Genomic DNA, 22028 nt, shown 5'->3' with positions numbered 1-22028 from the left:
AATGAGGTGGAAGTGACCATGTAAACAGTTTAACAAAAATAGTGCATCATGCAAGCAAACATTCCATTGAATGGCAGTGATGACACAAATCATGCAAGCATTAGAATTATTGGGGCAAAAGTCACCACCACTTCACATGGGGCAAAGAGGTTCCTCAGACTCATCTGATGTAAAAGAGGCAACAAATCCTGGCAAATCTGAGTATGCTTAAAAGATGTACTGAGCTAGATTGCATTCTTGGAGAGGCTAACTCATCCATGTTGTCTAAGAGAAACACTAACCCCAAACTAATAAAAACCATAAAACTCTTGCTCTAAAGAGAAGAGAAGGCCTGAATGCCAGGAAAGAGATGCCCAGACAAGATCAAACCAACCCTCAAAAGCCCTGTATCTGTAACCTGGCCCCAGAAATTCCTCTGCTGACTATGTGCAGATCACAGTTACAAACTCTTAGAAAGCTGAAGCAGATATTTTCAAAATGTGTGAATTATCAGATTTTTTTGCATCTATTACCTTTTTTCCTGCACTAATTATGTGCAAGCACTAAACATATAGGGACGTATTTTCCGATCGGAGGCTTCCCGCATGCGGAAGCCTCTGATCTTGAAAAAACCTACGCACTTACTGAGGGCTCCCGAGGTGTGTATAGTTCCGATGCTGGGCCTCTCCAACTCCAAGTGCGTAGGGCCCAGGTATCCCAGAGGCGCATGCGGTTCGCAAGTGTCTCTGGGATCACGTGGGCCATGGGGAACCAACAAAAGAAGGGAATCTCCCTTCATACTTTTGACTGACAGACCTGTCAAATATATGAATGGAGATCACCTCAAATACACTTCAAAACATAAAAAAAAAATTAAATCACATTTTAAAAATTAGTTGAAATTACAATAAATATTTGAAACAAATTTAATTTTTTGAAAAAATAAGTTTTTTTACAGGGCTAAAAATAAATTTAGCTTTTAAAGTATTTTTAAATGATAAATGAGTGAAAAAGTTTTTTTTTACTTTTTTCAATTCTTATCCTGTTAAAAGCAGGCCTTACGCTTGCTTTTTACCAGGCGTAAGAATTCTAAGGATTTTCTGCGGGTGGAGGGTCTCCAGAAAGCGGAACTATCCACCTGCAGAGGCCCTTCTCCAGGGCAGGCGTCCGATCTGTCGAGCATTCTTGACAGATCGGAAATGCTGGTTTTCAGCACATGCGCTGTGCATGTCTGAAACCGGCATTTCCAATGTCCCTACGGGTGTGTACACAGCGCGTACACACCCATAGGGATCGGAATATCCGGCCCAAAGTCTAGCGCTCTCCTACTTCATTGATGAGCCTAGCCATGACTTGCATTGCAGCCTTGCTGTGCGAGTGGTCTGCGTTCCCAGCAGGCAATATTTTCTAACTTTTTGCAGCTGATGGATATGGCGTCCAATAAACCCACATGCCTATCAAGAGCACAGGAATGGGGTCGTGGTTACAGCTGTTCGAATGTGGCATGGAATTGGATTATTTTAAACAAATGCAACAATGTAATTTTAGATTTATGTTTTGAATATCCTTTGTAAGCCTTTCCTATAGTATTCCCTTTCATCTATAAAAAAAAAAGTTAAACTGCCATGACTCCATAAAATGTCTATCCAATGTATTTCTCTACTAATCTCCAATCGTTCTGTTCCCTCGTCTTCTCTCCCAGGAAGGATATGCTTGCATTTCTCTTCCATTGCTTATGTGTTTCCACTTTTCCTATTTTTCCTGTTGACTTATTTTGCTAAAATTCAATTGGGCAGTCAAATATTAGTAAAGAAGTAACCTGTTCAAGGAATGTCCAAATGGCAAAATAAAACACAAATAGCTTTCCATGTTCTATGGGCAGTTTGCTTAAAAATATAGTTTTAAGCTTAACCGTTGAAACAAAATCCCCAATCTGCAAAAACTGCCTTATTCTCGTATATATCCAATTATATAGTCTACTCTTGAATATGAAATTATTTGTGCTAAAAAAAAAAAATTGAATCAATAATTTGAATTAAGCAACATAAATAACACAGCAAAGTGAAAATGCTTAAAAAGCATTTAAATTAGAATTAAGCAACTTTGAATTAACAGAATTAGCCTTAGTGCATTGCAATATGACAGTTGAGGAGAGCAAAATATTTTACAAAGCATGTTGAAGAGATTATTTTCTATTTTTGAATTATCGCCCAAAAAAGACCAACAAAAAATGAGTTATCTGTTAAAATGTCCCAAAGAAAGCAGCATTATACTGTACTTGGTATGCTCTAGTGACGGTCCAAAACGCATTTGTGCTATAATCAATAGAATTAAGCCTGACTCACAGTTGGGCTCCTGAACAAAGGACATGGTATGTGCCATAACTATTGCAGAAAATTTGGGGGTGGGGGGGCTGCTGGTGAGTTAGAATTCTATCTCCAAGTTTATAATCTGGAATAGCACAGAAGTAATTGCTATGCTACCTGAAAATGAATGTTTTGCATTTTGCAATGAATCTACATTAGTGAATGTATCTTGAGCATTAATATGTCCTGCTATTGAAAATAGTGTCTTAAAACAGAACTACAGAAATGTTTACTTTCTTTGCCTGTAACTCACAAATGACTGTTTGAGCTGTTGGTCAGTTTTTTCCTGAGTCCATTGGCTGTTCTTTTTGGTTTAAAGGGGGCAGCAGACTCTGAATAAACTTGTATTAAATTGTTAAAAGTATATTTGCAATGTGTTGATTTGTTCTTTCTGCTGAAAATAGGAATATGAAGCCCGAACTGGTCGAATGACCAAAACCCCACTCCAGTCTGGGCGGCGCCGAAATCTTGAATTTGAGCCACTGTCTACTACAGCGCTGATCCTAGAGGATCGGCCAGCGTAAGTAAAGTTTGTTATACAGTCTACAAAGATGATTGGTACAATTCACTGTTGCAGTCTTGTATTCTTTGAGTGTTGTCACACTGCATTAATTGCCATGCATAATGCCCATTTTAGTATCTAATTCTGTTACAAGAATATATTTGTGGGAGAAGACATCAACTCTTGCAAATCTCAAACTTATCAATGCTATGAAAATTTGGCTGTGTTTGTAGTATTTAAACCAGATTCTTTCTGTTTGACAGTTTTGTATAAGAGCATGCTCCATTAACTAGTTGGTTCATGGAACATACATCATTTTAATGTCTATCCGTTTTGGGTTTCTATTTTTTTAACACACTGCACTCACCTTCGACCAGCGAGTAAGCAGAACCTCATTCCTAGCACCTTGCTATGCTCTGGCTCGGCACCTCCTTACAACTGCACAATCTTAATTTCTGGAACGTCTTCAAAGTTTTTTCTTTTAACTTCTGAGACCTACCTCTAATGTTCTTTCACCTTCTATCTATCTTTGCACAGTGCTCAATCTTAAATATTTTCATCTACAGTGAACATCATGTCAAATGGTCTGACCGATCATCATAAACAAACCATTTGCATAAATCATCTCAAAGTACAATTCCACTATACAAGCTTGGAAATTGTGCCACGGATTAATAAGGAAATTTAGTCCTGTTTTGGTTGTGTATATTTTTAAAGGGCTCCCTCCAATTGCATGCTGTACTGGAATTCTAAACCACAGGATGGGAGCAGTTTCCTTTTAATGTCTGCGTGGATAGGCAGTTTCTCTTTGATCAAGAATTAATTAAAATAAAATAAAGGCTCTCCTTGATAACAGCATGTTTAAAATGCTAGTGTCTGCGAGGTGCCAATAGCCTGCCAATGCTTTGACAACTCTATTATAAGTTGTACCATTGTATTATAAAAAAATATTCAACTATCTCCAGTGGTCAGCTCCTATAATGGGCCAGAAATTAGGATCGGGGGCTTGCCGCGCGTGCAAGCCCCCAATGTGCACTCACCCGGCGCGCCGACATCCGAAGCCTGGGCCTGCTTGCATTTCCTGTCACTGGCCCAGTTCAGATGTCGGCGCGATGTGCTTGCCTGATCCAGCGGCGTAGTTAGTGCGATGTGCCGGCTGGGATCAGGTGAGCACTGTGCAGCCAATCAGGGGAGGGGAAACTTCATTCATGAGTTTGATAGTAAGAACTGTCAAACTCATGAAAAGTATGGGCGCCCAAAAGACTAGTTTAACTTTAAATAAAATTTTAAAAAACATCCCAATAATTAAATAAACTATAAATAACTTAAAAAAAACAATTTTAAACAATTAATCAAATTTTTGCAAAAAATAATTTTAAGAAATCGGGTCTAAAATTTAACTTGCCTTACTGTAAAGTCCTTAAAAACAATAAAGCTGTGGAAAAAATGTTAATTTTAAATAATAGACCACTTACCTTCAAGAATCCAGTCCTTACGCCTCCTTTTTATGTGTAAAAAGTTCAGGCCCTTGCACACGGGCAAACCTGTCAAAAAGAAGGAAGTTCAACGCGTGCGCGCAGAGTCCTGCGCGCACGCGTTGGACCTCTGAAACCCTTGGAGGAAATGCCAGTTTCCCGCGCATGTGCTGTGCATGCTGAAATCCGGCACTTCCAACGGGCCCACGTGTGAGTACCCCGTCCGTACTCACGCGTTGGGACCGGAATTACTGGCCCAATGTATTTTAATCTTAGAAATGTTATGGGTATGTAATAAGGTGAAATACAGCTTTGTTACTGCGTTTGTTTAACCAAGCTTGATGCTGCCTTCAGAGAAAAGTGTTCTTGAGTTCCATGCCCTCAGTTTTGTCTGTTCTTTTTCATTCTGAGCATGTCAGAAGGAAGAAACTCCATAACAAAGACCAATGTTACATTATTTTCATGAAGGGGGACTTTACTGAACTGAAAGACATTGTTGGTGTAGAATGCTTTAAATGAAGGAAGTCTGAAGCTTGGAAGGGTAAATTAACCTCTTGTGGACTGTTTCTATATTGTGCTGTGTAATACTTCCACAATATGTTTGCTTCTGTAAATTGTTTAATTGTAAATACATTTTATTATTTTGGTCTACACAAAGTGGGTCCAGTGTTTGATATTTTCCACCTTCCAGAGTGACAGGAGATGCTGTGAAAATGCTATAAAATGCTAGAGCACAGCTTTGCTGTTAGAGGGTCATTGTTAGCCCTGAGCTATGCAACCTAAGATGTAGCCTACTAGACTACAAAGGATGTGGGCACTTCTTATTCAACTATTGAAAAAGGAATATTTTTAAAAGCCCTAACTAACAGTACAGGCAAGTTTAACTTTAATTCTATAAAAAAGCTTGTACCTGTGCATTTACTATGTGGGAAAATTAGTAAAATGGCATGCTGTACTAAATTCTGTCTCAAGGGTTTTACACAAAATCCCATCAGCCAATAAGACTTGGCTTCTTGTCCCTTTTGAAGCCCAAGGTCATTTGGCCCAAAGGAGAAAAATGCTCCTTTTGTTGAATTAATCTGGAGATTTTCATCAGCTTTCATCAAATAGATAGTTGGAGAAAAAATGTAATGTTGCTTGAATGTCAACTCGTGGATTAGCAGTCTGTCACGCAAGTCATCTGGTTTTGTGGCATGGGGCTTTCAAAGGAGCAGGAAAAGGGGATTAAAACAAAGTTCAAAATTGTCTAGGCCATACTTCCAAGGATGTATGCTGTTCAGATTTGCTTTTATTACTGCACTCTCATATGATGTCCAGTAAATTTGTTTATTGCTTCAGCCACTAAGTTTCTGCAAATCCAGATCTGCTTCCATTACAAAATACATCCAGCTCTGGTCTTACTGGTGCATGGTTGAGACTTGGATCTGGCTACAGCTGTGCCCTATGGTTATAATAATAAGCTCTATTGTATGTAAAGGGGTCCAGGTAAATTACATATCAGGTAATCTGACAGCTACAGTATTGGAGCCTTGGATTCTCAATTAATATTTGAATTTTTAGTGTCATCTAGGACAGGGAAAACGGCTCTGCCTGCGTGGCTTCAATGCACCTCCTCACAGGCTGGTTGAACACCTTTGACTATCTACGGTGCATAGGCAGGATAGTCTTAACTTAGGAAAATGAATATTAAGCATGGAATGCAGAAAGTCCATTTGGCTCATCAAACCTGCTCCTTGATGGACAATTCAGCAAAATTTTCCCCTGGCCACTGAAGGTAATCAACTGAAACCCCAGAATATCTATTCATATTTATATTATTCAACCCTGTCAGGTTGCTTTCTCCAGATGACCTTTCCGTGATTTTGGCAATGGAGAAACTATGGACTATGTGAACATTAGCTTATAATTATCACTATAAACCTTCAATCCCATTCCAAACCAAATATTCAATGCAGCATTAACTTTCCATTTGATTTGCAGTTATTCCACATATCCACATGTCCCTGGGGTAAAAATTCTCTAGTCTCTAGTCTTGCATCCACAATACAAGCCAGGTAGCCAACTTGTACAGTATCTCTATTAGCTATGGTTCTCATTTTAAAGAATTATGTCCCCAGTCATATTTCCTCCAAAGAAAGGCATTAGAGTATTGCAAATTTTTCCTCCTAATTTGCAGCTATCCCTAAGTCATGGATTCATCCTGTCCTTCTCTGAACCCTCTCCAGTGCATGATCGTTTTGACAATAGGGAGCCCAAAACACACTCCGTATTCTACATCTGACCTCAATAAAGATATTTACAAGATTAACTAAATAACATTGAGATGCATTACCGTACTTCATTAACCTTATTGACAGGTTTATGCAGACAGGATGCTTTGAGTTAATAACCAGCAATAATACCCAAATCATTTTGTGTCTTTGCTAATAGGCACCTTTGATTATGTACCATGTGTTTTATCACATTAATCATTAAAATACATAATTTAGCAAGTCTACTTAATTGGTCCAGATCTTATCCCTTCTACTTCAGCTGTACACTCCACGTAGGCTAGGATCATATACAGGAAACTTTCGTTTAAACGGAGGTTAAATCTCTGGAATGCTCTATCCACCGGCAAAATTCAGGAGTCTGTTCAGATAACTTTTTTTACTTTTCGTTGCTTTTTTTCTCCATTCCTGGCTCTGCAAGCGTCTAGCTGAAGCTGTTGCTTAGCTACAGAGACGCTTGCAAGCTGCGCTGACTGTTTTGAAGCAACAGGGTTTGTTGCTTCAGACGGAGCTCTGAGCTCCGTATGTTTTAACATTAGCACTGGTTTCTCCGGCAGTGTTGATCGACCGGCACCAGCTCGGTCCCGTCAGTGCCGGATACCAGAAAGTTTCCTGTATAGAGTTCTGACGAAAGGTCATCGACCTGAAATGTTAACTCTGTTTCTCTCTCCATTGATGCTGCCTGGCCTGCTGAGTTTTTCCAGCGTTTCCTGTTGTTATTTCGGATTTCCAGCATCCGCAGTATTTTGCTATCATATATAGATGTATTTGAGTGGGGATTATTATGGGATTTGGAAATAGAAAAAAATTATCTTTGTATGGGCGTCATGACACATCGTCACCCACTCTACTACGTACCTGCCAAATAAATTTATCACAACGGATTTATTTAAAATCCCAAGCTTACCCATAATCGTGCCTAAGCAGTCCTCTCATCCTGTCCTCTTTCTCTCCCCACCCCACCCCCCCCCCCCCCCCCCCAACCAAACGCAGCAAACAGCATAACGCACTCTGCCTCTAAACACTGGACTCCAGATACCCCCTCCCCCATGCTCAAACCTCATGATTCCCACCTAGACAGCTGACTCACATCCCTGTGTTCCATTGCGAGTCCCCAACAAGCACATTGGGCCTGTACTTAATGTGCAAACTGGCCAGCTGATTCCAGACATTCAGAAGCCTTCCAACATTCACCCACAGATCTCATGCGCACTGGTTTCCAATTTGCATCTCTAATGAGGCTACAGTTGCCATGGACTATTACAACAGTGCTCCAATGTATTTGCAAAGGAACAGCTTTCTTCATTTTAAAACAGTAGTGGAACTACCATGTGGGACAGTCATTCCCTTCCTAACCAACATGTTCAGTTCTTAATGTATCAGGTATCTTCTGTTTCTGGCTCTCTTGAAACTGTTTTAAATATACATTTAAATATATTTTCAATCTAGCCACAAAATTTTAAAAAAACTCAAGTCCCAAAGCACTTTACAGCCAATGAAGTACAGTACTTTTGAAGTGTAGTCACTGTTGTAATGCAGGAAATACAGCAGCCAATTTGCACGCACAAAATGATTATCACAAAAGCAATGTGATAATGACCAGATAATCTGTTTGTAATGATACTGGTTGTGGGGGTAAATATTGGCCAGGATACCAGGAATAACTCCCTGGATCATCATCAAAATAATGCCATGGGATCTTTTACATCCACCTGAGAGGGCAGATGGGGCCTCTGTTTAATGCCTCATCCTAAAGATGGCACCTCCAACAGTCTGGCATTTCCTCAGTGCTACACTGGAGTGTCATCCTAGATGGTTTGTACCCCAGTCTCTGGAGAGGGACTTGAACTCATATAACCTTCTGACTCAGAGGCAAGAGTGCTACCACTGAACCATGGCAGACACCTGGGTACATGTTATATGACCTACTGGAGGTGGCATCCATTGTACTGCTTGCTTTTTACACTCTATTTCATGCAACAAACAAGCCAATCCCAATGTACTATTTTTAAACCTTGGCACGTGTACTTCTGAATTTTCCATTCTGTTGTGTCAAAGCTTATACATCCATATAACAGCTTTTTTGTGGAAGCAGGTTAATGTTTATTGCACCAGTTCGACCATTTCTTAGAAAATATTTTGAGGGTTATTTTGCATCTTAATCTCGATGTTACTTTCACCATAGGATTTTCTGTAACTTTCTTCAATAAATGAGAATAACTTCATTAGGTATCTTTTTCCTTTTACAGTTTAACAATCTTTTGAAGAAGGTTATTATACTTTTAAATTATCTGCAGGTACAGGAGAAGATGGTTGTAATTGGATTTTTGATATAGTAAAAGAAAGCAAAAAGTTTTTTGAATTCTTAATTGTTCTCGAGGAGGGATAGGTAAACTATCCCTCCTCATCCCTATCTATCCCTCCTCGTCCTCCTTCTCGACCTGTCCGCAGCCTTTGACACGGTTGACCACTCCACCCCCCTCCAACACCTTTCCACCGTCGTCCAGCTGGGTGGGACTGCACTCCCTGGTTCCATTCTTATCTATCTAATCATAGCCAGAAAATCACTACAATGGCTTCTCTTCCAGCTCCCGCATCGTTACCTCTGGGGTCCCCGAGGATCTATCCTTGGCCCCCTCCTATTTCTCATCTATATGCTGCCCCTTGGCGACATCATCCGAAAACACGATGTCAATTTCCACACCTATGCTGACGACACCCAGCTCTACCTCGCTACCACTGCTCTCGACCCCTCCACGGTCTCTAAATTGACATACTGCTTGTCCGACATCCAGTATTGGATGAGCAGAAATTTTCTCTAATTAAATATGGGAAGACCGAAGCCATTGTTTTCGGTCCCCGCCACAAACGCAATTCCCTAGCCACCGACTCCATCCCTCTCCCTAGCATCTGTCGGGGGCTGAACCAGACTCTTCGCAACCTTGGTGTCATAGCTTCCGCGGCATAACTAAGACTGCCTATTTCCACCTCCATAACATTGCTCGTCTCCGCCCCTGCATCAGCTCATCTGCTGCTGAAACCCTCATCCATGCCTTTGTTACCTCTAGACTTGACTATTCCAATGTACTCCTGGCTGGCCTCCCACGTTCTACCCTACGTAAACTTGAGATCATTCAAAACTCGGCTGCCCGTGTCCTAACTTGCACCAAGTCCCGTATTCCCATCACCCCTGTGCTCGCTGACCCACCTGGTTAAGCAATGCCTTGATTTCAAAATTCTCATGCTTGTTTTCAAATCCCTCCATGGCCTCGCCCCTCCCTATCTCTGTAAACTCCTTCAGCCGCGAGATAGCTACACTCTAATTCTACTCTCTTGAGCATCCCTGATTATAATCGCTCAATCATCGGTGGCCCTGCCTTCAGCTGCCTAGGCCCTGAGCTCTGGAACTCCCTCCCGAAACCCCTCTGCCTCTCTACCTCTCTGTCCTTAAGATGCTCCTTTAAAACCTACCTCTCATCTGCCCTAATTTCTTTTGTGACTCAGTGTCAATTTCTTGCCTTCTAATACTGTACTCCTGTGAAGCAACTTGGGACGTTTTACTACGTTAAAGGCGCTATATAAATACAAGTTGTTCTTGACAAATATCTTTTTTAACTAGCAACATTAATTTTGTTCTTTAATAAAGCATGATTCTGTAATTCATATTCTCACCAGCAAATCTAACAGTTTTAAAAACTGGATTTTCTAGTATCTAGCATTAAATTCATCCTCTAAGTGTTTTGTTTGTCCCGTAGTCATCCTGCATGTATTAATTTTAGAACCTGATTTAAATTCATGACCTCAAATGCAGTGGAACCTTTCCAGTTTGCTGGTCCGGTTTGTGATGAGCTGGTTAATGTTTATTGGGGTGCTAGGGCTGCCAACTCCGGACGCAGCAGCAACAACCTCAAACTGGGCTTCACTGGGTTTGATGAGGCCAGTTGCGAGGGAGATATGCTAAAGCAGCCGGCCTTAGTGAATCTGGCAAGTTTATTCTGGGATTGCTACTGGCTGTGCAAGAGCTGGTGGCCATAGTGCTTTACGTGCAATGTAAAAGCAGCTTATAAATCAATATAACTGAACAAAAAATAAATGAGAAACACACTTTTTAAGGCGGTAAAGTAATGATGCAAGAAAGAGGGTTGAAGATATAGTATGTTGCAAAACAAAATCAGTGGATGGTGCAATTATACATAGGCAAAATAAATTCTCATTTTGTCTAGCTGCAGTGCTTTAAAACTCCTCCCCCCCCCCCCCCCCCTCCCAACACTAATTATTATTTGACATTGAGGTAGTGCATACCTGGATATATACAGGCTTTCAATCTTTTAATGAAGTGCACTACAAAAGTAATAGTTTTTTAAATTATTCATATTAAAAACACCTGTTACCTTTGTAGTGGACTTCACAAAGATTGGTTGAGAATGTACTGCCTATTTTGAAAACACTCAAACATGGAAAAATGCCCATGTTCAAGCACCAAATGGAAGAAGGTAAATTGAAGGTGTCGAGTGGTGGAATGCGAACGTCATTTAGAAGTCAGTAAGTTGTGCTATGCATTTTAATATTTTTTACAGGGTAACAAATTGAGGTAGAGCAGCTTTAAATGAAGGAACTTGGGGCATTGTGAACAGGTGCATTTATGTCAAACCAGTTCAGTTGTATAGAAAATATAAAATCATCTGTTGTGGAATTCTTTTATTATATATCACAAGATGTTTCTACTTGTGGGGAGTCCAAAACTAGGTCATAAATATAAGATTGTCACCATTAATTCCAATAAGGATTTCCGGAGAAGCTTCTTTACTCAGTGGTAAGAATGTGGAACTCGCTACCATATGGAGCAGTTGAGGCGAATAGTATAGATGTATTTAAGGGGAAGCTAGATAACTACATGAGGGAGAAAGAAATAGAAGGATATGCAGATACCGTGAGATGAAGTAGGGTGGGAGGAGGCTCGTGTGGAGCATAAGCACTGGCACAGATCAGTTGGGCCAAATGGCCTGTTCCTGTGCTGTAAATTCCATGTAATGGTGGAATAGTTGGCAGGGAATTTGGAATTCACCTTGATGGTCTCTCTCCCCCCCCCCCCCCCCCCCCCCCAAAACTCAAACACTAATGCCAAGTTGACTGTAGGGGTCGTTGCGAAGGAGAAAAATGGCTCATAGAAACATAGAAGATAGGAGCAGGAGTAGGCCATTTGGCCCCTCGAGCCTGCTCCGCCATTCAATGCGATTGTGGCTGATCATCCAAATTTAGTACCCGGTCCCTGCTTTCTCCCCATACCCCTTGATCCCTTTAGCCTTGAGAAATATATCCAACTCCTTCTTGAATATATTTAATTAATTGGCCTCTACTGCCTTCTGTGGTAGAATTCCACAGGTTCACCACTCTCTGGGTGAAGAAATTCCTCCTCATTTCTGTCCTGGTTCTGGACTCCCTGACCATCGGGAGCATCCTTCCTGCATCTAGCCTGTCCAGTCCTGTCAGAATTTTATAAGTTTCAATGAGATCCCCTCATTCTTCTAAACTCCAGCGAGTACAAGCCCAATCGACCCAATCTCTCCTCGTACGTCGTTCCTGCCATCCCAGGTATCAACCTGGTGAATCTTCGCTGAACTCCTTCCATGGCAAGAACATCCTTTCTCAGATAAGACGACCAAAACTGCACACACTACTCAAGATGTGGTCTCACCAAGGCCCTGTACAACTGCTCCAAGCACGTAGCCCAGCAGTAACCTAGGCTCTATCAGTTGTGCCAATGTGCTACAGTTTGTGGTCCACCACTATCTGGTATTACATGATTATGTGACTGATATGGTGGATATACGACCTGATGAACGGGATGGCCTGCTGACCAGATCATTCATTAATTGGTAGCCAAAGCTTCTTCAGCAGCACATCCCAAACTTGTGACCTCCTACCACTTAGAAGGACAAAGGCCACAGTTGTGTGGCAGCACCATTACCTCCAAGTTCCCCATCCAAGTCGCACACCATCCTGACGTGGACATATTTGTTCATGGTCGCTGGGTCAGAATCCTAGAACTCCATACCTAACAGCACTGTGGAAGCACCTTCACCAGACAGACTGCAGTAGTTCAAAAAGAAGGCCTGCCACCACCTGCTCAAGGGCAACTAGGGATGGGCAATAAATGCTGGCCTTGCCAACGGTGTCCACATACCAAGAATGAAGATTTTAAAAGCTGCCAGTGACTGACTTAATTGGCCAAGTAGCTGAAAAATATCACTATCAGGTCCGGCCCAGTCTCGTTAGCTATGTGCAGCCCAACACACCTTTGTGAAGGAGATTGAGCTTATCTCAGAGGAGCAGCAACGACGAGTCAAACCATTAACAAAGCCACAGAAACTTATGAAAGTGAATGAAATTGAAGCAGTTCAAATATTTAAATCATCACCGACAGAGCAATGTGTTTATTTGTGCAGCATGCGCAGCTAACTGATGAAATATAGCATGTCATTGCTTACCCTGTTGGAGGTGGAGAGAAAGAAACTGATGAGTGTATGGTACATATTTAAACCATTAATATTGTGCAGCTTTGAAATCCTGGGGAAATGAGCCCTATTCCAAAAATGCTCGAGTATGAGGCATTCATTTAAAATTCAGCTCCATAAATTGCTGTTAATTTTCATCTCACACCGTACTTGTTATGGTGTGGAGGGGGAAACAACATCCATGTACTTCAAGTATTGAGACAAGCAGCATAGAAGCCCTGTTCAAATGGCAGATAATAGAATCGTATAGAAAAAGTGGGAAGGATCAGTTAACAAAACCAATCCAACAAGCCAGGACCAAGGGCGTAGCCTGTTTGGGAGATTGTCATCAGTTTGGGCAGGGTCAAGAGTTGTCCCCCAGCTCCATCGTGAAGTTACATAGAAGTAAAATTATAATGTTTTTGCAGCATTATCCAATTTTATGGCATTCTTGCCTAAGTGAGATTGCCAAGCTGAAATGCCTTCCTTATGGTACCTAGCCAGTTGGCAGAGAGAGGAAACTTTCATTCTATCTATTTAAGCGCACATGCCTGCCTATACTCTTGGCTATGTGCAAGTGTGCCCTTATGAACGTATGTGACTATTTCACAGAATCTGGTAATTTCATCCAAATCGGAAAGACATATCAAAATAAATGCGTCCCAATTGTGAGCACAGCCTGTAAAAGAAAGCACAAGCACTTTTAATCTGAAGGTTGAAATTTGGTGGATGCTGATTGATCTGACATTAAATTGATTCTTACTGAATCACGCTGTCCATGTTTAACAACTTTTTAAATTTGTTCATGGGACATCGGTGTCGCTAGCAAGGCCAGCATTTATTGCCCATCCCTAGTTGCCCTTGAGAAGGTGGTGGTGAGCCGCCTTCCTGAACCGCTGCAGTCCGTGTGATGAAGGTACTCCCACAGTGCTGTTAAGGAGGGAGTTCCTGGATTTTGACACAGCAACGATGAAGGAACGGTGATATATTTCCAAGTCGGGATGGTGTGTGACTTGGTCCTTCTAGGTGGTAGAGGTCGTGGTTTGGGAGGTGCTGCCAAAGAAGCCTTGGCGAGTTGCATCTTGTAGATAATACACACTGCAGCCACAGTACACTGATGGCGGAGAGAGTGAATGTTTAAGGTGTGGATGGGGTGCCAATCAAGCGGGCTGCTTTGTCTTGAGTGTTGTTGGAGCTGCACTCACAGGCAAGTGGAGAGTATTCCATCACACTCCTGACTTGTGCCTTGTAGATGGTGGAAAGGCTTTGGGGAGTCGAGGTGTGACACTCGCCGCAGAATACCCAGCCTCTGACCTCTTGTTGCCACAGTATTTATGTGGCTGGTCCAGTTAAGATTCTGGTCAATGGTGAGCCCCAGGATATTGATGGTGGGGGATTCAGCGATGGTAATGCCGTTGAATGTCAAGGGACGGTGGTTAGACACTCGCTTGTTGGAGATGGGCATTGCCTGGCACTTGTGTGGCGTGAATGTTACCTGCCACTTATTAGCCCAAACCTGAATGTCATCCAGATCTTGCTGCATATGGGCATGGAATGCTTCATTATCTGAGGAGTTGCGAATGGAACTGAACACTGCAGTCATCAGCGAACATCCCCACTTCTGACCTTATGATGGAGGGAAGGTCATTGATGAAGCAGCTGAAGATGGTTGGGCCTAGGACACCTATAGATTAGATGTCCATAGTGTAGTGATGAAATAATTGGTTGAAAGTGACGTACCGTTTTGAGAAGTCAGTTTCTGTGAGCGTATGAACGATGGATTAGAGGTTGTGCTAGTTGTAAAATAACCCGAGCATTTAGGTTTCAAAACTACCAGTTATTAAGCTAAGTTCTCGTCAATTAAATTCTAGAATTTATGATTTTTTTTAAACTGACGGGCAGCATTTTACTGCTGCATGGGGTTTTGAGATTAAAACCTAGATTTTCCAGTTGGCATTGTCGTAACGCTGGCAATAACTGCCACCATTAAAGTGACACTGATCAGAAAACCTAGGTTCAAATTTAGGAGGATAATTGATTATTTTACTGATTAGTGATAAAGCAGCAAACCTATTACATTTTAGAAATAAATTGTCAATTCATGCATGCAGACTCCAGTACTTCACTAATTTATTCAAGCAAGTGTGCTGTATAACCCACCTCTAATTTCATTTCAACTAAAGTGTTCTCTCCCTGTCCATTTACAGCCAATTGACAAAAATGCTCATACAAGCTTCATTATCTGATTCAATGTACTATATAATCTCTAATCTGCCATGAAATCCAATCTATCAACAGTTTAAAAATAAGCAGAATGTTGCATTTTTAGTATAAAATTCAAGGGAATATACCCACGTCTCCAAGTCCCTATCCAGGTCCATGTCCAAGATGTGAAAAGATAGTATTTGAACGCACTGTGCCACCATTTAACTGACTATTTGGAAAACAGTTTGACTCAATTTCCCAGGTACTATACATAATGACAACAAATGCATGCCTGTGGCAAAGTACCTGCTTTGTACATGCATTTTTAAAAAAACATTTTTCCCCCCCATACAACGTTCCATGGGTTTGGAAGACGCACTGTCCCAGTAAATGCTTGTGTAACTTACATGTGATATGCCTATCAATTAGTCCAATAAAAGGCGACGAGTTAAGAACGTAACTGAAGGTTTTTATTAGCTAAATAACAGAGCCCACCCTCGTGGGTGATCCGATCCAACAGGGAGGAATACTAGCCAGTCAGCTACCTTTATACCTGGGCAGGTAATGGGCGGAGTCGGAGGTGGTCAGCCCAGGTATAACAGTGCGACAAGAGGCGACCTCGTGTAGTGATGTGACAGTGAGAACAGTGAGAACAATATACAGTGATAATTATAACAGTGGTTTACCACAACATGTCTAGCAGGGGGAGGAGCAACAGGGTTTTGGATACTGAGGCCAGTTAAAAAATCACCTCATGGATAGATTTTGAATAGCAGGAAGATGAAACTCTAAATGTAGATAGGTGATTCTGAAGGAGTTTCGTACGGTTGATGGAAAAAAGTACTGTATCTGTGTGCATGTGCGGACAGCTTTTCATTTTAACATTTGGCGTTGAAGCTTTCATTCCTGTATTTACCAGAAAACTTTTTTTTTTGCAGACACCTGCCTGCAAAGTCTGCGGAGGAGGCTCAAAGACACAGACAAGAATATGATGAGATGGTGGCAGAGGCAAAGAAACGAGGTGCTCCAATTAATTACTTTATTACTTTACTGGGAAAGATGTAATGACATATGTGAAATAATCTATGCGATTTATCCCCTCGTACTTCAAACAAAATGTTATGTGCCAGTGTTCTCATGATTGTGCCGTGTACAAAATTAACCTATTTTGTACATTTTGTTTTGTCACCTTAGGATTTCTGATCAGCAAACATTTGCAGCCAATAATAATGGCTGGGCCTTGTTAATTTTGTTCTTGTGCAGAATGACTGAATATAGTACATAAATAGAGTTATCACAAAATTACATCAATAGGTAGTTGGCAGGTTGATATTCTGGAGCTTAGCCATGGTCTGTGCTGAGTTAACTCATCTCATCAGGGTGACTGGTTGGAGTTTCCCTGGGTTTGGGAAGGAGAATTGGCCAGCGCTTCTGCCCCCTCATTGCTATACAGGATTGGGTTCAGCTGTGATGTGCCCTCTGGTAAAATAAGCTGCCAACCTAGTTGACTGTTAAAGCTCACAAATAATGGCCACTTGGGTGATCTGAGCAACCGCAGCCCAGGAAGGATTTAACACCTTTGGGGCGGGGAGAAAAATTGGCTAGAGGACAAAAAAATTCTGGAGAGCAGGAATAACGCAATCCAAAGAATTAAAGGATTTGGGATATGTTGATAATGAAGGAAATACTGATCGGTACAAAGATTCATTTACGGGTAACTTTTTGGGGGCAACAAACTAATTAAATGGGACAATACAGTACGGCCCTGAATTTGCGGTCGGAGGCCTCCCGCAGAGAAATGCCTCCGTTCCGCAAAGAAGATCCGCACCTACCTGGGACTTCGGGATCCACGGCGATTTGCACTCCTGGGCCTCCCTGGGTACGTGCGGGTAGAGGCCCACGTATCCCAGGGGCGCATGTAGTTCGCAAGCGCCACTGGGATCACGTGGGCTGGCTCAATGAATGAAAGGGGATCCCCATTCATGCTTATGGGGATTCCATATGTACGGAAACCCCATAAGCATGAATGGGAATATCCCCAAAAATACATGGAAATATCAAATTTTAAAAAATTACATAAATGAATTAAAATGCCATTTAATTAAATATTTAAAACAAATTTAATTATTGTGAAAAGTAAATTAAAATAGAAACATAGAAGATAGGAGCAGGAGTAGGCCATTCGGCCCCTCGAACCTGCTCCGCCATTCAATGAGATCATGGCTGATCATCCAAACTCAGTACCCTGTCCCTGCCTTCTCCCCATATCCCTTGATCCCTTTAGCCTTAAGAAATATATCTAACTCCTTCTTGAAATATATTTAATGAATTGGCCTCAACTGCCTTCTGTGGTAGAGAATTCCACAGGTTCACCACTCTCTGGGTGAAGAAATTCCTCCTCATCTGTGTCCTAAATGGCTTACCCCTTATCTTTTACACTGTGACCCCTGGTTCTGGACTCCCCCGCCATCGGGAACATCCTTCCTGCATCTAGTCTGTCTAGTCCTGTTAGAATTTTATAAGTTTCAATGAGATCCCCTCTCTCATTCTTCTAAACTCCAGCGAGTATAAGCCCAGTCGACCCAATCTCTCCTCATATGTCATTCCTGCCATCCCAGGTATCAGTCTGGTGAATCTCTGCTGCACTCCCTCCATGGCAAGAACATCCTTCCTCAGATAAGGCGACCAAAACTTCACACAATATTCAAGGTGTGGTCTCACCAAGGCCCTGTACAACTGCAGCAAGACATCCTTGTTCCTGTACTCAAACCCTCTCGCTGCGAAGGCCAACATACCATTTGCCGCCTTAACTGCCTGCTGCACCTGCATGCTTACCTTCAGCGACTGGTGCACAAGGACACCCAGGTCTCGTTGCACTTCCCCTTCTCCCAATCTATTGCTGTTCAGATAATCTGCCTTCCTGTTTTTGCCACCAAAGTGGATAACCTCACATTTATCCACGTTATATTGCATCTGCCCAATCACCCAACCTGTCCAAATCATACTGGAGTTTTTCGGCATCCTCCTCACAGCACACGCCCACCCAGCTTTGTGTCGTCTGCAAACTTGGAGATATTACATCTAGTTCCCTCGTTTAGATCATTAATATATATTGTGATAGCTGGGGTCCTAGGACTAATGCAATCCAAATGCAAAGAATTAAAGCGTTTGGGATATGTTGATAATGAAGGAAATACCGATCGGTACAAAGATTCATTTACGGGTAACTTTTTTGGGGCAACAAACTAATTAAATGGGACAATACAGTACGGCCCTGAATTTGTGGTCGGAGGCTTCCCGCAGAGAAATGCCTCCGATCCGCAAAGAAGATCCGTGCCTACTTGGGGCCTCGGGATCCACGGATCCATGTTTTAAAGGGGCTAAAAATAACCTTCCCTTGTCCAAATGATTGAAAAAATGTATTTTTACATTCATTTAAAATCTTACCAGGTGTAAGAATTTCTCAGGCATTCGCTGGGCAGAAGTTGAGCAAGTAGCTCAACTCTCCGCCCGCGGAGGCCCTTTTCCCGGGGATGAGTTGGTAGATCGCAAGTTCTGGGTTTTCGCGCATGCACTTCGCCTCCGCACCTGTAGGGGGCCACAAAATACGAGCCAATGTGATCAAAATAGACGTGTAAAGTACATTTAGCAACTGAGAACTGCAGTAACCTTGTGCCCTTCATTGCTGGGTGCTGCTGTCATCTATTAAAGGGATAATTATGGAGCGCCAATGGTCAGGATTGGAAGGATAAAATGCAAGTTCAGTTCCTGTTCTTAGCCACGTTATGCCTGGTGAAGGCAACTGTCTCGTGGGTGGGGGGGGGGCGCGCGGGGGATAGAGAGAAGGGAAATCTGAGGGGTGTCTTTCCAGGGTAGAAGCTCATGTCTCCTCAGGCAATCAAAGATTGTCAGAGTTCTGAAAATAGATTAAATGTCTGACCCCACAAGGGTATGCGTTCAGGCAGACTTGGACATGAATAATTTGTAAATAGTAATTGGAATGTTGTTGGGAACCTTGATTTGATAGAGATGAAAGAAGCACAACGAAGAAAAAAAATTATGAAGGAGCGATTCAGACAGGAAGAAAGTATTGCTCATGCTATGATTATTTGGAACACGGATATTCTTCCCAACTGGGAGACCATGTAAGTGAAGTTTCTTCCATGTAAATGGATCACTATTGAAAAGCAGCTACATTTAATTGTGATAGTTGTGCATATCTGTAATACCTTGTTTCTCAAATACTTAGTCGAAATACACGGAAGGTGCGTGAACTGTGGTGGCAGGGTATTCCCCCAGGCGTTCGAGGGAAAGTATGGAGCTTGGCTGTTGGTAATGAACTGAATATCACTCATGGTATGTACACTATGAATCTCCACATAAATTAATTGATCTGTTAAGGGAAAGGAAGGAAAATTGTTGTTTCAGAAACATTCTAACAAATGCACCGTTCTGGCAGCCCTCCAGTAACTTCCAAGAGTGCCTTCTGCTTAAACCTAGTTGGTGAGTTTGGCAGGCTGTTGGACTGAGTGTGACATCACAGGTCTAACTGACTCTGGCCTTGCTTTATTCCAGCAGAGGTCACTGAATTTAGACCAGGAAAAGGAACTCTTGCTGATTGACTTCCCCAATAATTCCAGGGAACTGAAGCAAATTGTAATATTCCTACTGCCACCCCAACTGAGATCCGCAATGTCCGCGGAGATCAAGATCGAACCTGGAGCCTTCTGTATGACACTCTGTCCTATAGGGGAGCCCATTAACCCATTGAGCGATTATAGTTTGTGATTATTGAATGAAATGTTGGGTCAGTCAATCGGCTTTCAACAAACATCCACTACAAGCCCACTGACTCCCACAGCTACCTGGACTACACTTCCTCCCACCCCGCTTCCTGTAAGGACTCTATTCCATTCTCCCAGTTTCTCCGTCTCCGCCGCGTCTGTTCTGACGATGCCACCTTCCACCATACTAGTGCTTCTGACATGTCTTCCTTTTTCCTCAACCGAGGATTCCCCTCTACAGTGGTTGACACGGCCCTTGACCGTGTCCGTTCTATTTCCTGCACTTCTGCTCTCACCCCTGCCCCTCCCTCCCAGAACCACGATAGGGTTCCCCTTGTCCTCACCTTTCACCCCACCAGCCTCCACATTCAACGGATCATCCTCCGCCACCTCCAACGTGATCCCACCACCAAACACATCTTCCCCTCACCTCCCCTTTCAGCATTCCGAAGGGACCGCTCCCTCCGCGACACCCTGGTCCACTCCTCAATCACCCCCAACAGCCCTGCTCCTTCATCTGGCACCTTCCCGTGCAAGCGCAGGAGATGCAACACATGCCCTTTTACCTCCTCCCTTCCCACTGTCCAGGGCCCCAAACACCCCTTCCAGGTGAAACAGCGATTTACTTGTACTTCTTGTAATTTAATATACTGTATTCGCTGCTCACGATGCGGTCTCCTCTACATTGGGGAGACCAAATGCAGATTGGGCGACCACTTTGCAGAACACGTCCGTACGGGTGACCCTGAGCTTCCGGTCGCCTGTCACTTTAATTCACCGCTTCACTCCCGCTCTGATCTCTCTGTCCTCGGGCTATTGCATTGTTCCAATGAAGCTCAACGTAAGCTTGAGGAACAGCACCTCATCTTTCGATTGGGCACTTTGCAGCCTGCCGGACTCAACATTGAGTTCAACAATTTCAGATAATTATCCCTGCCCCCATTTTTCATGCAGTATGATTTTTGCCATTCCCATTTACAACATTTTGTCTTTCCTGCCTCTTACAAAAGTACAGGGTGTTCTTTCTACTCCTTCCTCCCCTCCTAACCCCCCAACCCCCAGTCTCTGCACCTGCTTAATATCTGTTACATCTCCAGCTTCTTCCAGTTCTGATGAAGGGTCCCAGACCTGAAACGTTAACTCTGTTTCTCTCTCCACGGATGCTGCCTGGCCTGCTGAGTATTTCCAGCATTTTCTGTTATTTCAGATTTCCAGCATCCGCAGTATTGTGCAATTATATTTTGATAGTCATTATCTTGTGCCAGTGTTGGTTATATTACTATGTCTGCAGATATCTGTGTAAGACTTATCGAGAAGGGAGTAAATGTACTGTCAGTCATGTTAGTGTTACAGGATATAGTTGTGCAGCATACAATAATCCACTAATGATTACAACTGAACGAGATCTAATTTTAGCTTGTTTATAAATAGCACTGGGTCCAATGATGTTTAGGAAATTAAGCTCATTCAAACTGAATTAGGTCTGGAAGTGATCTAACATTTCCTTCAGCACAATATTCAGACCTTTTAACTGAAATGACAAGCAGAAAAGAACAGAAAATTGACACGAGTTTGTGCCAACATTTCCTCAAGTAATTAGTTCCTGATTTCAGCTATACTACTGGGGAGACACTGAATGGAGGGCCATGGCTTCCCAAAGGGAGAACTTACTGTTCTGGACCACTGTCGCACACCCTGTAGTGACACTTTTTAGAGTGGCTTTGTTAGGTGCCCAGGATCAAGTTAGCTCAGTTGGAAGGAGAACTTGTTTCAAAGTTGCCTTAATTGTTTAAAACGTTTTTCCATTTCATAGAACTTTATGAAATCTTCCTGTCTAGAGCTAAGGAGCGATGGAAAAGCTTCAGTGAGATTGGATCAGAGAATGAAACTGAAGGTAAACTTGGCTTTTGAAGTGCCTCACATGGAGCAAATTACTAAATTATCAATGCAGAA

At 42.4% G+C, this 22028-nt stretch overlaps 1 protein-coding gene across 4 annotated transcripts in view; it reads left to right on the top strand.

Annotated features, from left to right (window-relative positions):
• The window catches only part of tbc1d12b (TBC1 domain family, member 12b), a 122148-nt gene that overhangs the window by 84288 nt on the left and 15832 nt on the right, over positions 1-22028 (top strand). For all 4 annotated transcript variants that reach the window (XM_085994811.1, XM_085994812.1, XM_085994813.1 and 1 more), the window contains 5 exons: positions 2750-2865; positions 16230-16312; positions 19319-19436; positions 19541-19647; positions 21889-21969. In XM_085994811.1, the coding sequence (XP_085850937.1) occupies positions 2750-2865; positions 16230-16312; positions 19319-19436; positions 19541-19647; positions 21889-21969 (505 nt within the window). The remainder of the gene's footprint in view (positions 1-2749; positions 2866-16229; positions 16313-19318; positions 19437-19540; positions 19648-21888; positions 21970-22028) is intronic.

Source organism: Somniosus microcephalus, chromosome 8, assembly GCF_052327205.1.
Source record: "Somniosus microcephalus isolate GS21.2 chromosome 8, FLI_Smic_1.0, whole genome shotgun sequence".
NCBI classification, from domain to species: domain Eukaryota; kingdom Metazoa; phylum Chordata; class Chondrichthyes; order Squaliformes; family Somniosidae; genus Somniosus; species Somniosus microcephalus.
Note: the sequence above shows the minus strand (reverse complement) of the source record. Positions and strands in the feature narration are given on the sequence as shown.